The 18656-nt window shown below is 32.8% G+C and overlaps 1 protein-coding gene and 1 non-coding gene across 2 annotated transcripts; one reads left to right on the top strand and one right to left on the bottom strand.

The window, feature by feature from the left end:
- Positions 1-11740: 11740 nt before the first annotated feature.
- On the top strand, positions 11741-11844 carry LOC137833776 (small nucleolar RNA R71). The gene has a single exon (XR_011084824.1). It is a non-coding gene; the product is annotated as a small nucleolar RNA R71 (small nucleolar RNA).
- A 3041-nt stretch (positions 11845-14885) lies between these two features.
- Positions 14886-17221, bottom strand: LOC137831181 (cytochrome P450 83B1-like). Its single transcript, XM_068638757.1, has 2 exons — positions 16300-17221; positions 14886-15700 (listed from the first exon to the last, which is right to left on the bottom strand). The coding sequence occupies exons 1-2, from the start codon at positions 17191-17193 to the stop codon at positions 15092-15094; spliced, it is 1503 nt and encodes a 500-aa protein (XP_068494858.1). The 5' UTR covers positions 17194-17221; the 3' UTR covers positions 14886-15091.
- Between the last annotated feature and the right edge of the window lie 1435 nt (positions 17222-18656).

Consider the following 18656-nt stretch of genomic DNA (forward strand, 5'->3'; position numbering starts at 1 on the left):
TTCTGAAAAAGTTGTTTGATTCTGATAAGAACATATAAAATTTGTTAAAAGCCACTGGAACAGATTGACTGTGATAGGTTGCTCAAGAAATTGTCAAAGCTATTAATTGAACCCTAAACAATTGCTTAAAATTGAAGCTTGCTGATTCTGTGATTCATTGTTCTTAATTTCTGCAAAACTGTTTGATATCAAGAAGAACACTCATAGTTTGTTAAAAGCCACTGGAACAGGTTGATTGTAAAGGTTACTCAATTAATTGGCATGCTATCAATTGAACCTTAATCACTTGCTTGAAATTGAATTTTGTTGTTTTGTGTTTCACTGGTTTTCGTTCTAATATCAGTGTGTGTGCATCTGGAAAATCTATCTGCATAATCATGTGATTAACCTTGCTGTATAAACGCTTTTCAAACAAAAACAGTGCTGAAATAAATCTGTTCATTTTCACATAAATCGATTTATTTTCTGTAAACTGTGTTAAACACTGTTTATGCGAGAAAGTTTTAAAAGGTCAATTCACCCCCCCTCTTGAACTTTGGCACTATTAAACCCAACACTTTTCTCTAACTGGAATCGGACCCGCAAAACTAATATGAAACTTGTTAAATTAAATGTCTTCAGCTTCTTCTTGACTTTGTTGACCATCTAGTGCTTGTTGACCTTTGACCACATATTTTGTTGATTTTAAGTCCTTAAACTTAACTTTTTCTCATCTTCATAATCTAAGTATCTTCATTAAAGTTATTTATGTCAAACACTAATGTTCCTACAAACAATCATAAGCAAATGTTAGACGGTTCAATCAAAATTTAAGCTAAAAAAGATAATTTTTTGTTTTGTTTTTGTTAAAATTCTAATTTCTTAAGGAAAATATAAATATATTTTAAAATTAAAAAATAATAACGAAAGAAACCTCCAAGAGATACAATCAGACTAAAAAAAAGATGAGAAAAATGAGAGTTATCATGCATCTCCAAGATTGTGGCCAAAAGAAAGTGTTCACATAATTTGACCAAGGTTTTCACATAGAGTCAATTAAAGCAAACCCAAACCGGACAAAAGGGAACTAGAGTTTAGAAAGCTCTAGAAGAGGAAGACGATACTTTCAAATTTGGTTCAGACTCAATTGGTGAGGAAATATTTAGGCTATCGAGACACTTTAAGTAGATACTTAAATAAGATAATCAAGGCAATAAAAGATATACTTATAAGAGGAAGGAAGATTGTTATAAGATTTTTGCTATGAATGTAGATGATTAGGGCACAAGATGATAAGTTACCGAAGTTAAAGAAGAAAAGTATGATAAATATATGAGATTATTTAGACCTAGAATCTTAATTTGGATCAAACGCAGAAAAGGAAAATTTGTGTCCCATGTCTAACATAGAGAATGAGGTACTTTAACCTTAAATTGTTTTCCTTTTAAACCTTATATGAAATTCAAAATTATAAGTTAGGTACTAATTAATAAATAAAAAGTGATTACTCTTCTCAGCTAGACAATTAAAGATTTAATACAATCACTAAAAGAAATTTTTGGATTTATTAACAAAAATTTAACAATAGATAGGTATTTGTCGGTAATTTGATTTTACTAACAAATTTTATCGACAGATATGCACAACCAAAAATTTGTCAATAATATTTATAGGTAATTGAACGTAAATCAGTATCCATCTGTAATATCAATCGATAATTTGGTGTAAATCAACATTTGTTGGTAATTTGACATTTATCAATATTAGTTGTTAATATCCGTCTATAACTACTATTCACAACAAAAATATAATAATAATAATAACAATTTTCTTAATTTTAATAAAATAATTGATAATAATAATAATACTAATAACTTTATTTTATATGGATATATAATAAAATAAAATTATTAATTTGATAATATTATGTAATAATAATAATAATAGTTATGATAATAAAACTATGAAAATTAATTATGATAATAATTATAATAAGGATATTAATATTTTATTATTACTATTAATAATAATAATTTATGGTAAAGAAATAATAATAATTTTATTTTATATTAATATATTAAAATGATAATTTTAATTTAATAAATTTTAATAATAATAATATGTTATTAATTTACAAATACACAGAAGCTATGCGAAGATAAGGAAAACAAAACTAAGAGAATAAAAGATTTTGTTGTTAATCGTTGGATGTTCTTAAATGTGATGTTGTAGTAACGGTGCAACACTTTCATGAAACAGGCAATATCACTTCACAATAAAAGATGTCAGCTAACTGCAGTTTGGTCTCCACAAACTTCACTTCACAGTTCCCATTGTTTACATGATCCCTGATGAAATGATGTCTTATCTCAATATGTTTGGTCCTTGAGTGCTGAATCTGATTTTTGGTAAGATTGATGGCACTTGTGTTATCACACATCAAAGGAACCTTGTTGATTTGTAATCCAAAGTCTGCAAGTTGTTGTTTGAGCCACAGAATCTGTGCATAACAGCTTCCAGCAGCAATATACTCAGTCTCAGCAGTAGAGAGAGCAACACATGCTTGCTTCTTGCTATGCCATGAGATTAGGCTTAAGCCAAGAAGGAGGCAAGTGCCACTTGTGCTCTTTCTATCTAACTTGCAACCTGCAAAGTCAGAATCTGAATAACCAATTAAATGAATTGGAGAGTGAGAATGATACCATAATCCAACAGATGATGTTCCTTTGAGATATTTCATAATCCTTTTTGCAGCTTTGAAGTGTGACTCTTTAGGATTTGCTTGATATCTTGCACAAAGACACACCGCAAACATGATGTCCGGCCTACTAGTTGTTAGATAAAGCAAAGAGTCAATCAATCCTCTGTATTTTGTTTGATCTACACTCTTTCCAGCAGCATCAGCATCCATGTAACAGCTTGATGACATTGGAGTGCTTGCTTCTTTGCAACTCTCCATTTCAAATTTCTTGAGAATCTCTTTGCAATACTTTGATTGATATAGAAAGATTCCATCCTTTGTTTGCTTAACCTGCAATCCAAGAAAGAAAGACAGTTTTCCCATCATAGACATTTCAAACTCACCTTTCATTACAGCCACAAACTCTTCACACAAACTATCTTGTGTAGCACCAAAGATGATGTCATCAACATAGATTTGCACAAGAATTATTTCTGCATTTGACTTTTTGGTGAAGAGAGTCTTGTCTACCATTCCTCTTTCATAACCATGAGATAGCAGAAAGTTACTAAGCCTCTCATACCACTGTCTTGGAGCTTGCTTCAGTCCATACAAAGCTTTCTTCAACTTGAAAACATGGTTGGGATACTTATGATCTTCAAAGCCCGGTGGTTGATCTACATAGACTTCCTCATTGATGTAGCCATTTAAGAAGGCACTCTTGACATCCATTTGGAAGAGTTTGAAACCACTCATACAAGCAAAAGTCAGCAGCAGTCTCACAGCCTCCAATCTAGCAACAAGAGCAAAAGTTTCACCATAGTTTATACCCTCCTCTTGATTGTAGCCCTTGGCAACTAGCCTTGCTTTGTTCCTTGTGATCACACCATCTTCATCAAACTTGTTCATGAAAACCCATTTCGAACCAATAATATTCATTTCATCAGTTCTAGGGACAAGAAACCATACCTCATTCCTTGCAAACTGATTCAACTCTTCATGCATAGCTTCAACCCACTTCTCATCCTTGAGAGCTTCCTCAATTGACTTTGGTTCAATTTGAGAGACAAAAGTTGTGTGCCTGCAGAAGTTTGAGATGGAGCTACGTGTGGAGACACCTTCCTTTATCTGCCCTATGATGTTATCCACTGACAGATCTCTAGGAATCCTCCACTCCTTGGGCAGCTCACTCTGTTGCAGAATTTCAATCGGTTGTTTCTGCGAATCAACCGGTTGTTTTTCTGCACAGATTTCCAGCTTCTCCAAACTGATGCTCTGTTCATCTTCTTCAGCACTAGTCTTTGGGATTTGATTGATTCTGCGATCTACCTCATCAAAGACAACGTGAACTGATTCTTCTATAGTCATCAACCTCTTGTTGTAGACTTTGTATGCATGACTTGTGAGTGAATACCCTATGAAGATGCCAAGATCCGCTTTCTCATCAAACTTTCCCAAGTTTTCCTTTCCATTGTTGAGAACGAAACAACTGCAGCCAAAAACTCTTAGATGGTTGATGTTAGGCTTCCTTCCATTGAAGAGTTCATATGGAGTTTTCTTCAAAATGGGTCGAATAAGCACCCTATTCATCACATAACATGAGGTGCTCATTGCATCTGCCCAAAAGTAGTTAGGAAGAGATGATTCACTAAGCATTGTCCTTGCTAGCTCTTCAAGAGACCTGTTTTTCCTCTCTACCACTCCATTCTGCTGTGGTGTTCTTGGAGCAGAGAAGTTGTGCAGAATTCCCATCTTCTCACAGAATTTGCTGAACTTCTCCTTTTGAAATTCTCCTCCATGATCACTTCTAATAGAACCTATGTTTTTGTTCTTTGTATTTTGCAACCTTCTTACTAACTTCTTGAATGCAGAAAAGGCATCACTCTTTGATTCCAAGAAAAGAGTCCAAGTATACCTAGAATAGTCATCAACAATAACAAGAGCATAATAATTTCCACCAAGACTCGTAGTTCTTGAGGGTCCAAAGAGATCCATGTGAAGAAGTTCAAGAGGTTTCAAAGATGAAACAACATTTTTTATTTTGAAAGAACTTTTCACTTGTTTCCCTTTTTGGCATGCTTCACAAATGTGATCCCTCTCAAACTTGAGTTTTGGTAGCCCAATCACAAGATCCCTTGAAATTAACTTGTTCAAGTGATTCATGTGAATATGAGCAATTCTTCTATGCCAAAGCCAAGATTCATCTTGCTTGGATAGAAGACAACCAATTGAACATGGTGAAGAGATATCTAGAAGATACACATTATTAACTCTCTTACCTACCAACATTACCTCTTTGGTGTTGGGTAGACAGATTTCACATGTGTTTGACTTGAACATCACTTGATATCCCTTGTCACATAGTTGGCTAATGCTCTGTAGATTATGCTTTAGGCCTTCTACATAAAGCACATCATGGATGACCAAGATGTCTTTGTCTCCTATGGATCCTCTCCCAAGAATCCTTCCTTTGTTGTTGTCCCCATAGGTGACATGACCCTCTTGCTTAAAGAAGATGCTCAGGAACTTTGATTTGTCCTGTGTCATGTGCTTGGAGCATCCACTGTCCAAGTACCACAATTGCTTGCTCTCCTCCAAGATTCCCTACAAAAAAGATTTTCAAGTACAAAGATTTGGTCCCCTTATGAATGTGGGTCCATTTGGTTTACACTCATCAATTAAAGCTTTATTACCCTTAGGAATCCACTTCATAAGACCTTTAGGAACAACATATTTTCTGATTTTGCAGAACCTCACAGAATGGCCTCTTTTCATGCAATAGAAGCATGTAACAATCGGTTGTTTCGATGGTCCAATCGGTTGTTTTTCTTGCATTTTCGAAAATGATTTTGAAAATATATCTTGTTTGTTTTGTGGATTAAAACCCAATCCAGCTTTTCCAAAAACACAGTTTTGAGATGTTAGAACACTCTCAAAGTTGGATTGGCCTTTAGAAAGCTTATCCACAGTTTTAACAAGATAGTGGACCTTCTTTTCAAGATTTTCGCAATTTTCACAAACTAGAGTATCACACTTGCAAGAGGAGTTTTTGTAGATGATTTCAAGATTTTCAAAATCTGATTTTGAATTTTTTAATTCCACTTCCAGTGTCTTTACTCTGTTTTCAAGCCAGCTATTCTTTTCTTTTAACCGATTGTTCAAGAGAGCCAATCGGTTGGCTTCTTCATGCGTTTCTTGAAAGGCTTGAAGTAATTGACCATAATTTTCAGAGTTTGAAGAGTTTGATGAACTTACACTACTTGAGTCATCCTCCTTTCTGGCCATGAAGCAAAGGTTGAGGCTTTTCTTATTTTGCCTTCTTTTCCTTCTTGCTTGACTCTTTGTCATTGCCTCCTTTGGTTCATTGTGTCCATGAGCAGCCTTGAGTGTGTCCCACATATCTTTAGCAGTTTTGCATTTTGATATCCTGAAAAACTCATTAGTATCTAGTGCAGAGGCTATTATGTTTTGAGCAGTACAATCAAGCTTGGCCATCTTACATTCATCATTGGTCCATTGAGACCAAGGTTTTGCAATGAAGAACCATTCTTTTTAAACTTTGGAATGTAAGGACCATTCTCAATTGAATCCCAAATTCCTTGATCAATAGATTCCACAAAGATTTTCATTCTGGCTTCCCAGTATTTGCAATTCAATCCACAGAATAAAGGTGGTTTGTAGATTGAAGCACCTTCCTCAAAAGATTATTTTCCAGCCATAGAAAAAATATTTTTGGATCAACTTGAATAATTTTCAAGAACCAAGCTCTTGATGCCAATTGTTAGAATATATGGCTTTAAACTAGAGGGGGGTGAATTGTTTAAAGAGAGTTTTCGCAATCTTTTAAGCCTGGAATGAAATTACTTCGAGAATACCTTGATTTAGAAATCAGCTTTCCAAAACACAAAGCTTAAAGCACTGCACCAGCAAAACAATCGCTTGTTTCGCAGAAACAATCGGTTGTTTATACCAGTAAACAAATAACAAAACTGAAATTAAAGAGTTAGGGATAGAGAAAATGTACACAGATGTTTATACTGGTTCACTTCAAACCCAGAGCTACATCCAGTCTTCTCAGAAACTTCTGAGGAAATCCACTAAGCAATCACACCTTGATCACTTACACCACAACCAAGAAAGTGACCTTGATCCCCTCAAGACACACACTTCTCTTGGCCAACACACCAATACTAAGATTATTGATCTTGATCCCTTCAAGAACACACAACAAATCTCAGCAAACACACAAACAAAACTTGTTCAACAGAGTACAAGGATTACACTTGTTACAGAAGATAAACTGAAATCAATACAAGCAGAATCCTATTCCACACACTTTGGTCAATCACAAATTCTAAGCAATCTCAGCTCTTTGAAAAACTCAAAATCTGTATTCAAAATCTTGTTTCTCAATTCTTTTTTTCTGAATTTATTCAAAGATGTTGTTTGTTATCAAATCTTAACAAACTCTTAAATTGCATTTAATGATTGGTCAAAGCATTTAAAGACTGAAGCGTAAGCAATTAAAACATTTAAAGCTCAGTCAAAGATAAAACAGTTTTTCTGTTATGGTACCAAAACAAACAAGCGGTTGTTTCCTCGAATCAATCGGTTGTTTTGGTTTTAACAGCTCAACCATTTGAAAAACAGTTTTCAATCTTTTCTAAAAATATCTAAGTATAAACAATCGGTTGTTTCGACAAAACAATCGGTTGTTTTTAACTTAGTTTGAAAAACATTTTTCTTTCAAAAAGACTGAGAATGCCTATGCTTTGGATTCAATCAAGAGGTGGATTACATACACAATCTACCCCAGATCCTAACTAAAACAACACAGCAACAACAAGCACAGCCAAGCTTCAACATCCTTCAAAGGGTTTGGATTCTTCAAAGCTTGAACACCACTTGGTTCAACAGAAATGGCATCGAAAACTTTCAAGTGCATACACTATAGCAAGTAATTATTTTTCTGTTGTAGTGTAATTACTTTGAGTTTCGTTCAAAACTTTACTTGCATAATGTATAACTTGAAGAAAAAAATATTTTCTTTGTCCTAAAACTGCTCCTACTGCATAATCACTAGCATCACACATTATCTCAAAATTAAATTTCCAATCAAAAGCAGTTATAATACGTGCAGAGATGAGTTTTTCTTTCAAACTGTTAAAAGAAGTTAAACAACTATCATCAAATTTAAAAGGAGTATCCTTGTTGAAAAGGTTTCATAGAGGTTTTGCAATCTTCGAGAATCCTTAATAAATCTTCTATAAAAAACAGCATGCCCTAGAAAACTTATGATTCCTTTAATGTTGACTGGTGGAGGTAACTTCTCAATGATTTAAACTTTTGTTTTATCTACCTCAATCCCTTTATGAGAAATTTTATGACCTAAGACAATTCCTTTTGTGACCATGAAATGGAATTTCTTCCAATTCCACTAGAAAATGGCAAGCTTTCCCATAAATCAGCTAAAATGGATAAAAGGCAGTAGGAGTTTTATATGCAGTCCTATATGCCCACGGAGCTTCATCAAGCTTGAATGAAGCCATAATTTTCTCTAATATTTTCTTTATTTCTCTATTAGAAACTTTTGCTTGCCCATTTGTTTGTGGGTGATAAGTTGATGCCACCTTATGACTAACCCCATAATGCTCTAAAACTTTCTTCAATTGGGTATTACATAAATGAGAACCACTATCACTTATGAATACTCTAGGAGTGTCAAACCTGCAAAAAATATTCCTGTTAAGAAATTTAATGACTGTCTTGGAATTTGCATGTTGTGCTAGAATAGCTTCCACCCATCCAGAAACATACTCAATTGTCAATAATATATATTCATTTGAAAAAGAAGATGGCAAAGGTCCTATAAAATCAATGCCCCATAAATAAAAAACTTCAATTTCTTGAATGTTTTGTAATGGCATCTCATATCTTCTAGAAATGTTTCCTGTTCTTTGGCACCTGTCACATCTTTGCACTAAAGCATGTGTATCTTTAAACAGTGAAGGCCAGATAAAACCTTATTGAAGAATTTTTGCAGTTGTCTTTGTTGGGTTCAATAGTGTCAAAGTTCGAGAGGGGGGGTGAATTGACCTTTTAAAACTTTCGCACATATTCAAATTTTATTACAGTACACAAAAATAAATCGATTTATTTAGTAATGAACAGATTTATTTTTACACTGTTTATGTATTGGGAGGTGAATTAACCTTTTAAAACTTTCGCACAGATTCAAATTTTATTACAGTACACAAAAATAAATTAATTTATTTAGTAATGAACATATTTATTTTTACACTGTTTATGTATTCAAAACGATTATATCAGCCAAGTAGTTCTTGAAGTTATGCGGATTGATTTGCAAGCTATACACACACTGATTTTAAGAGGATATTATGAAAAACAAAATCAGTGACCTTCAATTTTTTAAGCAAGTGATAAAGGTTCAATTACTAGCTTGACAATCAATTGGGTAACCTATCACAATCAAACTGTTCCAGTTGTATTTAACAGTTCATATATCTTCTTAACATAACCAAACTGATTTTCCAGAAAATAAGAACAGAATGAACAAGCCCAGAAAGAACAAATTTATTTTTAATTGAACATATTCAATTTCTGATAGATTAACACATAAGCAATAACCGAGTGCAAGGAAGAAGAGAAATTGAACACACAACAATTATATTGGTTCACTAAAATGAGCTACATCCAGTCTCACCTAATCCAAGGTGAAATCCACTAAACAAACGTACGAAACACACTTACACAGCCACTATTCTTGAACCCTACAAGAACCTTGGCACACTTGTTGAAAAACTCTATTTCAGCACACACACTCTTCAAGAAACACTATCAAGAAGAGTTTACAATCACACTTTTACAAGAATTCGAAATATGAAACGAATACACCTGATAGAGAATGCAGAAATTTTCCTTAGACCAGTAGAACAGATTGCTCACATAGTAGCAGCACCTCTAACCAAGCCTTAGAGCCAACCAAGAACAAGCACACTTTGTGATTTAGAAAATCTTTCAAGAACACATGCTAATTCTCTGAAAATCCTTAGTTCTCTGTTGTAAAACTTGTTTTCTAAATTGTATGATCAACTTTTTAAATGCAGGAACAAACTCTCCTTTTATAGAAAAAAACATCTTATAACAGATTTTCAAAAAACAGTTAAAGCTATTATAAAAAAAACAGATTGAAAATAAAATGAACATATTTATTTTCAAAAGCAGTTAGAGAATCTGTTATGTGAAGGAGACTTAGTCAAACACCCTGGTGCAGGATAAAACGTAAAAAGCCTTTTTAAGATAAACATGACACCATACTAAAAAGAATCTATTCATTTACAGATGAACAGATTTATTTTCAAAACGATAACAGAAACTTCTTAACAAGTAAAACACAGTCGTTTTGATGGAATGAAGAATTTGTTAAAATACTTGATGCACAAACCATGATTTTCAAAAACTCTTAATCAAAGCATCAGATTAAGAAAAGAATCTATTCATTTAAAAAAGAACAGATTTATTTTTTATGCAGTAAGAGTGTTTTTGCAAAACATGTGAAAAACAGTTCCATAAAACTTGTGCTTGCTCTTATCACATGGTATGGGGTTAAGAGGTGAGGTACCTAGCAAAAAGCCTACTCTAAACAACCTCTAAACTATACCTAAGACATTCTTAAAGCAAAATTAAATACAAGTGAAATTTACACAAATGGCTTCATCAAACACATGTCTTGAAGGGGCAGCAACCATCTTCAACAGTCTTTTTCCATTAAAGTGTCCTCGATATATGTTGAATTATGACATTGCTATATAATTCTCTTGCATTCATCAAATGAGATACATCTTCTCAGCAAATTATATGCACCAATTTTAAAAAAAAATGAGGGTCATCCCAAACATAATGATTGGCATCTTTAAAAAAATTATTTTTTTCATAGCAGTCCAAATTCTCCGGAATTGCTCTAGTAAAATTGGCCATGTCTGCAAACCATGGCCTCTCTTTGATCACCAACAGCTTCTCATCTGGAAATTCAGCAAGAACTTTAAGTTCTAGTGTGGTTACCTCATCATTTTCTAATCTTGATAAATGATCAGCTACATTATTATCACATCCCTTCTTATCTTTAATTTCCAAATCAAATTTCTGCAACAAAAGTATCCATTGTATAAGCCTTGGCTTAGAATCTGATTTTTTTCAGTAAATATTTAATTGCAGCATGATCAGTAAAAACAACCACTTTAGAGCCTATCAAATAAAATCGAAAACTTTCAAGTGCATACACTATAGCAAGTAATTCTTCACTCTCCATTTCCCTGTCCTCAAATTTTCTCTCTTTCTCAATAATCAAATTATCACTAATCCCTTTTCCTACAACTATTCCACTTCTAGTAGTGACTGAATTACATTGCTCATTGGATTTCTTCAACTGTTGTGAAATTTTCCCCAATTGCGTCTCCAAATTTTTAACAACAATATCAAAATTCTTTTGATTGGACAATGTTGTTTGCATAAATCTCTCTAAAGTATCCTCCAGTTTGCTTATTCTCTCTTGCGACAAAGGATATAGTGGTTGTTGTTGTTGAAAAGGTCCTTGCTTGAAACTTTGATTTTTATTGCGTTTCCAACCTTGAGATTTTTTGCTAGAGAACCCACCTTGCCTTCCTTGATTCCCCATATAATGAGCTTCTTCTTCATATGAACTCTGGTAAGCATCATGCTCATTGGAATGATCATCTCCACACAAATCACACATTATTTCTTGACTCTGACTTTGAGAAACCTGCACAACTTGTATTTGTTGTGGCAATTTAGTCATTTGTGCAGTTAATGCTTCCATCTATTGTGTCAAAATTTTATTTTGAGCCAAAAGTTTATTTGAAATATTATGATCCATCATCCCCTTCTTTGGCTCATTTTTGCTATCTTTTTGGGCTTGATAGTTTGTGGATGTCATTGCCTCAATAATCTTTGTTGATTTTTCTACGTCAATTGTCATGATTGTACCACCAGCTGCAACATCTGAGACCATTATAAAACATGCTTAGTTGAGCAATGTCCTCAAACCCATGATTTGGGCATTTTCTCAACATCATTTTGAATCTTTCCCATGTCTCAAAAAGCTTCATCTGTTCCTTGTCTAAACATAGAAATTTTAGACTTTGCTTTGATATAGCGAGAGATTGGAAAAAATCTTTGCAGAAATTTTTCTTCTACATCCTTCTAGCTAGTAAGGCTCTGATTTGGATGTGATTTGAGCTCCTCTTTAGCCTTTCTCACCAATGAAAAATAAAATAAACGCATATAGACATTTTCAAGATCATCTTAATGGAAGCCCATTGATCCCACCAATTCATAAAATGTAGACAAATGTGAATATGGATCCTCATGATTCGTTGTTGTAAATTGATGGGTACTGATGAGAGTGAGAAAAGTGGGTTTCATTTCCAAGGGTTTGGCGGTGGCAGGTATTGCAATAGTAGAAAATTCCTTGACCCCTGGTGCATAGCATAATCTCCAAGAGTTCTCTTAGGGGGTGGTCCTTGCCCTTCCGCCATGTTTTTTTGTTTCTTTTGGGTGCCCTTTCAATCTTTGCTTCAAATAATAATTGGTCTTTGAGAATTTAATCTCTCAATATCATATAAGACAGAAGGGTTAGCACAAGGATTCACTAGCACTAACAGAATACTTTTTTTTCTAAATCTTTAAAATAAACATAATAAATTCTAATTAAATCATAACAAATAAATTCAAATAAAATTCAAAATAAAAATTAAAACAATAAAATCATATTTGCAAATTAAAATAGAATAAAAAACAAATATGTAATAAAATAACAAAATAAAACAATTTTGTAAATAAAGCAAATTAAAAACAAAATAAAGAAATATAAACAAAATTTAAGAACTATTAGCAAAAATAAAAACAATTAGAATATTCACAATATTTAGGAATTTATACTCAACGATTAAAGTGTTTCCCGGCAACGGCGCCAAGAGCCTGACGACTTTTCTATGGCAAGTGTATCCATCGTCTTGTCAGACGTAATAATTTTTCGAACCCACAAGGAATACTTGAATAATCAAGTAAAAGATTCACTAAATATAAAATAGAATAATAAAAGTTTGTTGAGAGTTATTATGATAGCAATGATTAATAAGAAAACAAGTCAAAGAGCTTGTTACTTCAATTGAAAAAATAGGGATTGGGTTTCATCTTTCTCACTCTTTTGTATTTTGATTAACATGACAATATTGTGTCATTTGATTGATATTGATGTCCGTATAAAAATCATTGATATCGATTTCTCGCATATAAAATTATTAAGAAGCTTCCTAAATATCAATTCCTTACATATTTATAAAAACAACTTATCCTTAAGATCAGACATTGATAGCAATTAATATTTCAAATCTATTCTAGCATTCAAATATGTTAAGTATTATTATTTAGGTCATAACCTTAGAAGTACTTTCCAGTGAAATGTAAGATTCTAGATCATGGTAAACCAAGCATTACAAACAAAACAATAGTATCAATCATCAATCAAGAACAAAAATATTATGTTTAGATATCACCTCCATACATAAGAGTTTGAACAGATTACTTCCAATCCCAAAGGGTATAATTAGCCACACATGATGATTGTTACAAGCAGGGAAAGCAAGAAAAGAAGATCTAGGACGTTTCTCCTTGACGATTGTCTCCTCTAATGTTTCTCACACCTTTTATTCTCCCAATTGGGTTACCATTCCCTCAATGGTGTTTTCTACTCAATCTTGCACACCTAGGGTTGTGTCTCAACCCCTCTATTTAACCTTATTGACTTGGGTTTAAGTGACGTCTCGCTTGGGCGCTAATGGACTCGCTTGGGCGAGTAAAACATAAAAAGGTCCAACGTTACTGGAGCAATCTCACTCAAGTGAGAATGAACTCGCTTGAGCGAGATCCACTAGTGGCATCCAGGCTTTTTGCGAGTTTGGAGCAGCTTAGGAGATGTTGGTGCATTTCAACTTTCCATTTTTAGCTTTGTATATTCTCCTTTTGTTCAGGTATGTCCATTCTTCCCTAAAATTCTAAAATTAACACAAATTTAGAAATAAATCATTCTTATTTAAATTTAAATCACAAAATATATAAAAATGTATAATTTCATAAATTAAGGGTTATTTTATACTTATTTTAACAATTAATACCCACTAGTATTATATTTTAATATGAAATATTAATGGAATTTGATACTTATTAACTCCCAATTCTGGAAAATTCACAGCAGAACGGATATGAAGCTAAGAAGAAGGGGATCTAGAAAAGCAGAATTTGCTGAGGGTGCTACAGGTGCGGGGTTTGTCTTTATACACATGCTACAGATCCAATTCTGGAAGGTGTGCCAAGCCATATCAGATGTTGTTTGAAGATGTTCTACGGGTTACAACATTAGGTAATCCACTGGTTTTGGTTTGTGTGTTGAGCCAAATACACTGCAGAACTTCCATCTTTAGCTGTTCAGATTCTCCCATGTTTTGAGTTATTGTTGTGACATATTTTATGCAGCTAACTTATCAGCTTTGCGTGCCAAATTTGTGTGTTTATTTTTTCCGTTTCTTTGGTTATGTAGTACCTATAGCTTGTTGCAGATGGTCTTGCAATGCAACAATGGTAAGGGGAGTTGATGCTTATGGTTAGAATTATTCGGAAGGGTGCTAGGATTGTAATGTTATGATTCTGGTCGGTCTGTTCTGTCATGGCATCATTGCTGCTTGTGCAGTTCTTGGTGCTGTAATTGGTTTATGTTGCATTTGTTTTGATGCAAGTGTGGAAGGAATGTTTAAGTCTAAGCTTATAGGCGATGATGACCTCTTGGTACAATTCTTATACTGTAGAATCTGTTTTTCTTTGCGACTCCTAGGAAGTATCCTTTACGTTCTTCCCAATATTTTACTTGGACCCTCATAACTTGATACTGTAAAAACATACTCTAAATAAATAAATATTTTCATTTTAATTTTTAATTTAAAATATTAAAATATTATAATATTATTATAAAGGGTTGTTGAACAGTGTTATCTACTCTTTCTCAGGATAATTTATTTATTTGTTAAGAGTATATTCTTACTGAATGGAGTCTCAAGGTATCAGGTTGCTTCTGCTTCATTCATACATTCGGTATTAACCTACATTCCATTATGTAAAATATCTACTACTCTCATAATCAAAATACAAAAGTTCTTCATTAATTATACTAAAATTTTTCTTACAGAGCACTTCATTTCTTGCAAACCCAAATTGGAGTATGATCATGGGGGCATAGATAAACACTTATTTAATCTTTTTTATTCTTTCTGACACGACCTACAGACTGCATGACTTATTTTGCAACTAGTTTAAGCATAAGATTGTCATGCAAATTCGGAATCACGCATGCATCTTAGGAACAAGGCAGAGAGGAGTTTTCTTGTGTTGGACGATTCCTGGAAGCATATCAGTGTCAATGTCTTCCCTGGTGATTCCTTCAGACAGTTCCCAATCAAATGAATAGAGAAGATTAGCAAGCACAAGCTCCATTGTGATGATCCCCATGTGTATGCCAGGGCAAACCCTTCTCCCAGCACCAAATGGAATCAGCTCCATATCATACCCTCTAAAATCTACTTTGCTGTCAAGGAACCTCTCAGGATAAAACTCTTCTGGATCGTTCCATGTTTCTGGGTCTCTATGCACTGCCCAAGCATTCACATACACCAATGTCTTCTCTGGAATTTCGTACCCTTCAATGCTACACTCTTTTATCGTTTCCCTTTGTACAAGTAGAGGCACTGGAGGGTACAATCTCAGTGTTTCTTTTATAACAGCCTTCAGATAAGGAAGCTTTTCAATTTCCTCTTCCTCTATCATATCTTTCCCTCCAAACACATTTCTAATCTCCTCTTGTGCCTTCTTCATCACTCTAGGGTTCTTCATTAGTGCTGTCATGGCCCACACTACTGCTGCTGCAATGGTATCTGACCCTGCTAAAATTACATTCTGTCATGTACAAACACATGAAAAGTACATTATTAGAAACTTTGACAAATAATAGTAGCAACAAAAATTATTTCATTCAGTATACAAATTGCGGCAAAAATAAAATATGTACTAATTGTGGATTCAAAGAGTACCAAAACTCATATATATGTACTACAAAATCTCTTTCTATATTCCTTTGTTACTTCATATTTATCTTTGAATTTATTATATACTTACAAACTAACCACTCAAAAACTGTTTCCTGTATTACCATGTCCCAGTAAGAATGGCATATTCCCTTTCACTTTTTGAAATAAGCATGATTCGACCCTACTCAACTTGATCTGAACAGGAGCTGATTTAATCCAATATTGATCCAACTCGACTTGACCTTAGATGAACTAAGCCTATCTCAGCTTTGAAAAATATTTTATGGGTTGACTCTAACTCATGGAACTTTTGTGGTTGATATTTTGACTCTGAATTTCTTCTGTGGATTTTTTGGTCCTAACGCATGTGGATCAAGACCAAACCATAACCATGTGAGTTAGCCAAATTGATAAGTCTACTAGAAATTGAAAGAAATGTTAAAAGGTGAAGAGAGAAAATAGAATCACCATCATCAAGGGTTTGATGTGAGCAGGAGTGAGATCCATTGAGAAGGAAGGATCATTCTTCAATTGAAGCAAGGCATCGATGATATCCTCTTCATCTGTAAGGTTCTTTCTTCCAGGATCAAGGTGTTCATCAATAACATTCTGATAAAACGTATCCAACACATTGAACATCTTCTCGAGACGACCCATCAGTCCACTGAGTTTATCAATCACTCCCCCAACCAAGGGAATATAATCTGTGTAGAAGGTGGAAGATACCAGTTCCTGTGCTTCTTTAAGCAAGCCATGGAACATGCTCATCTCGATCCCTTCCTCTTCATACCTTCTGCCTAAAGCAGTTCTGCACACTATAGCAGAGGTTAGACACGTTAGCAACGGATGCAAGTCTGTAACCTTGGAACAAGAAGCATGTTGCGTGATCTTTTTGACCAATAGGGTAACCTCATCTTTTCTTACTGAGGAAAACATCAAGACACGCTTGAGGCTAAGGAAATGGATGATGGATATTTTTCTGGTGTGTCTCCAATAATCTCTATAGGGTGAAAATACCATGTCTAAGCCATTATATGATAACTTCATGGAGCTTATGAGAGAAGGTCTGCCACAGAACTCAAGGTCATGTGTTTTCATCACCTCCTTGGCTAGTTTTGGAGAGGAAACAACAATGGCTGCCCTTGAACCCAGTTGAAGGGAAAAGATGTGACCATATTTTTTGGATAGTTCATAGAGTTTTAAGGAGAGAGTAGAACTCTCAAGTAGATTAAGATTTCCAATGAAGGGAAGGCCTCTAGGACCTGGTGGTAAGGTTTGCTTCTTAGATCTTTTGTGTTTTCGAAACAAGAATAGTAGCAAGATGGAAAAAGCTAAAAGAATAGGTAACATATGTTGGTCCATGGAAGACTAAGAGAAAGAAATAATTGTTGCAAAACCAAAGTGACATTTTTCTTATATATATAGGTAGCATTTCTAATAAAACAAAATAAAATAAAAAATATATCACTAAAAAATTATTAAATATAAAATTAATACGTATCAATTTAAAAATTATTTATTAATAGTAAAAACTATTTTATATATTAATAATTTTTTAGTTTTTAAAATAATATTTAATTTAGTTAATATAATAATTAATTATTTTTTATTTTAAAACTATTTTTATTTAATTGTTTTCTTTTTAATGTAGTGTAAGCGTCAATATGAATATAGTGAGACGAGATATTAAAGTGTATAATATATGTTTTGGTAACATTTTGCGAGTTCCCTATGCAATAACTTTATAGGATGATTTGGAGGGAATCTTGTAACTTCGTTTATTGGGCGTTTAAGATATTTTGGGTTCCAAGTTTGTAATCTTATTACCTAATTATTTGACCTTTGCTCAGTGATTTGATTTGCGGGTGATAATGGCCGACCAAGTACTAATCAATCCACGCCATAATATAGCTACGTAAAATGAAACCGCAATTAAAATGTAAAAAACAAATAGGAGAAAAATGAAAGTTGTTTAATTTATTTATTAAATCATTTTTGTTTACACTATTTATCGTTATCATTGTTGTGTAATTAATACTTAAAAAAAACAAAAAAAAATTCTTGAGAATGAAAAGTATACACTATAAAAGAAATCATAAAATAGAAATTAATTTTAAAAAGAAAAAATAATTAGTTATTATATTGACTAAATTAAACACCATTTTAAAAACTAAAAAAAATTAGTTTCTAAATTAGTTTATATTATTATTAAATAGTTTCTAAATTGGTATCTAATTAGCTATCAAGCTTTTAACTACCAATTATTTAGATTCTAAATTTAGTAGTAAAAACATTGGTAGCTAAATAGATACCAATTTAAAAATCATTTAATAATAATAATAGAAACTAATTTTTTTTTAGTATCTAATTTAATTACTATAATACTTAATTATTTTTAATTTTTAAAATTTGATTTTTATTTTATGATTTTTGTTGTGATATAATGTAAGATTTTGTTTCTCCAACTCTTTAAAACTACTATATGCGTAGATACAGCAAAATACTCTTTTCCTAACTCTCCATCGAGCTATTTTTTTACCCTCTAATATTATGAATGGAAAGTTCCTCCCAACAACATCATGAGAAGAAGTTATTAAGATATGTTCTATAAATGTCATGAATATAGAATATGTTTTATAGATAATTAGATACTAATTTAAAAATTATTTATCAATAATAAAAATTAATTTAAATATTAATAGTTTTTTAATCTTTAAAATAATATTTAATTTAATTAATATAGTAATTAATTATTTTTATTTTTAAAATTAATTTTTATTTAATAATTTCTTTTAATAATAAAATCATGATTATAATAAAGATTA

Source organism: Phaseolus vulgaris, chromosome 6, assembly GCF_000499845.2.
Source record: "Phaseolus vulgaris cultivar G19833 chromosome 6, P. vulgaris v2.0, whole genome shotgun sequence".
Classification (NCBI taxonomy): domain Eukaryota; kingdom Viridiplantae; phylum Streptophyta; class Magnoliopsida; order Fabales; family Fabaceae; genus Phaseolus; species Phaseolus vulgaris.

Coding starts and splice junctions, on each gene's coding strand:
- LOC137831181 (XM_068638757.1), bottom strand. CDS start 17,193: ATGGACCAACATATGTTACCTATTCTTTTAGCTTTTTCCATCTTGCTA. Junction 15,701..16,299: donor ACATCAAACCCTTGATGATG/GTGATTCTATTT, acceptor TGTACATGACAG/AATGTAATTTTAGCAGGGTC.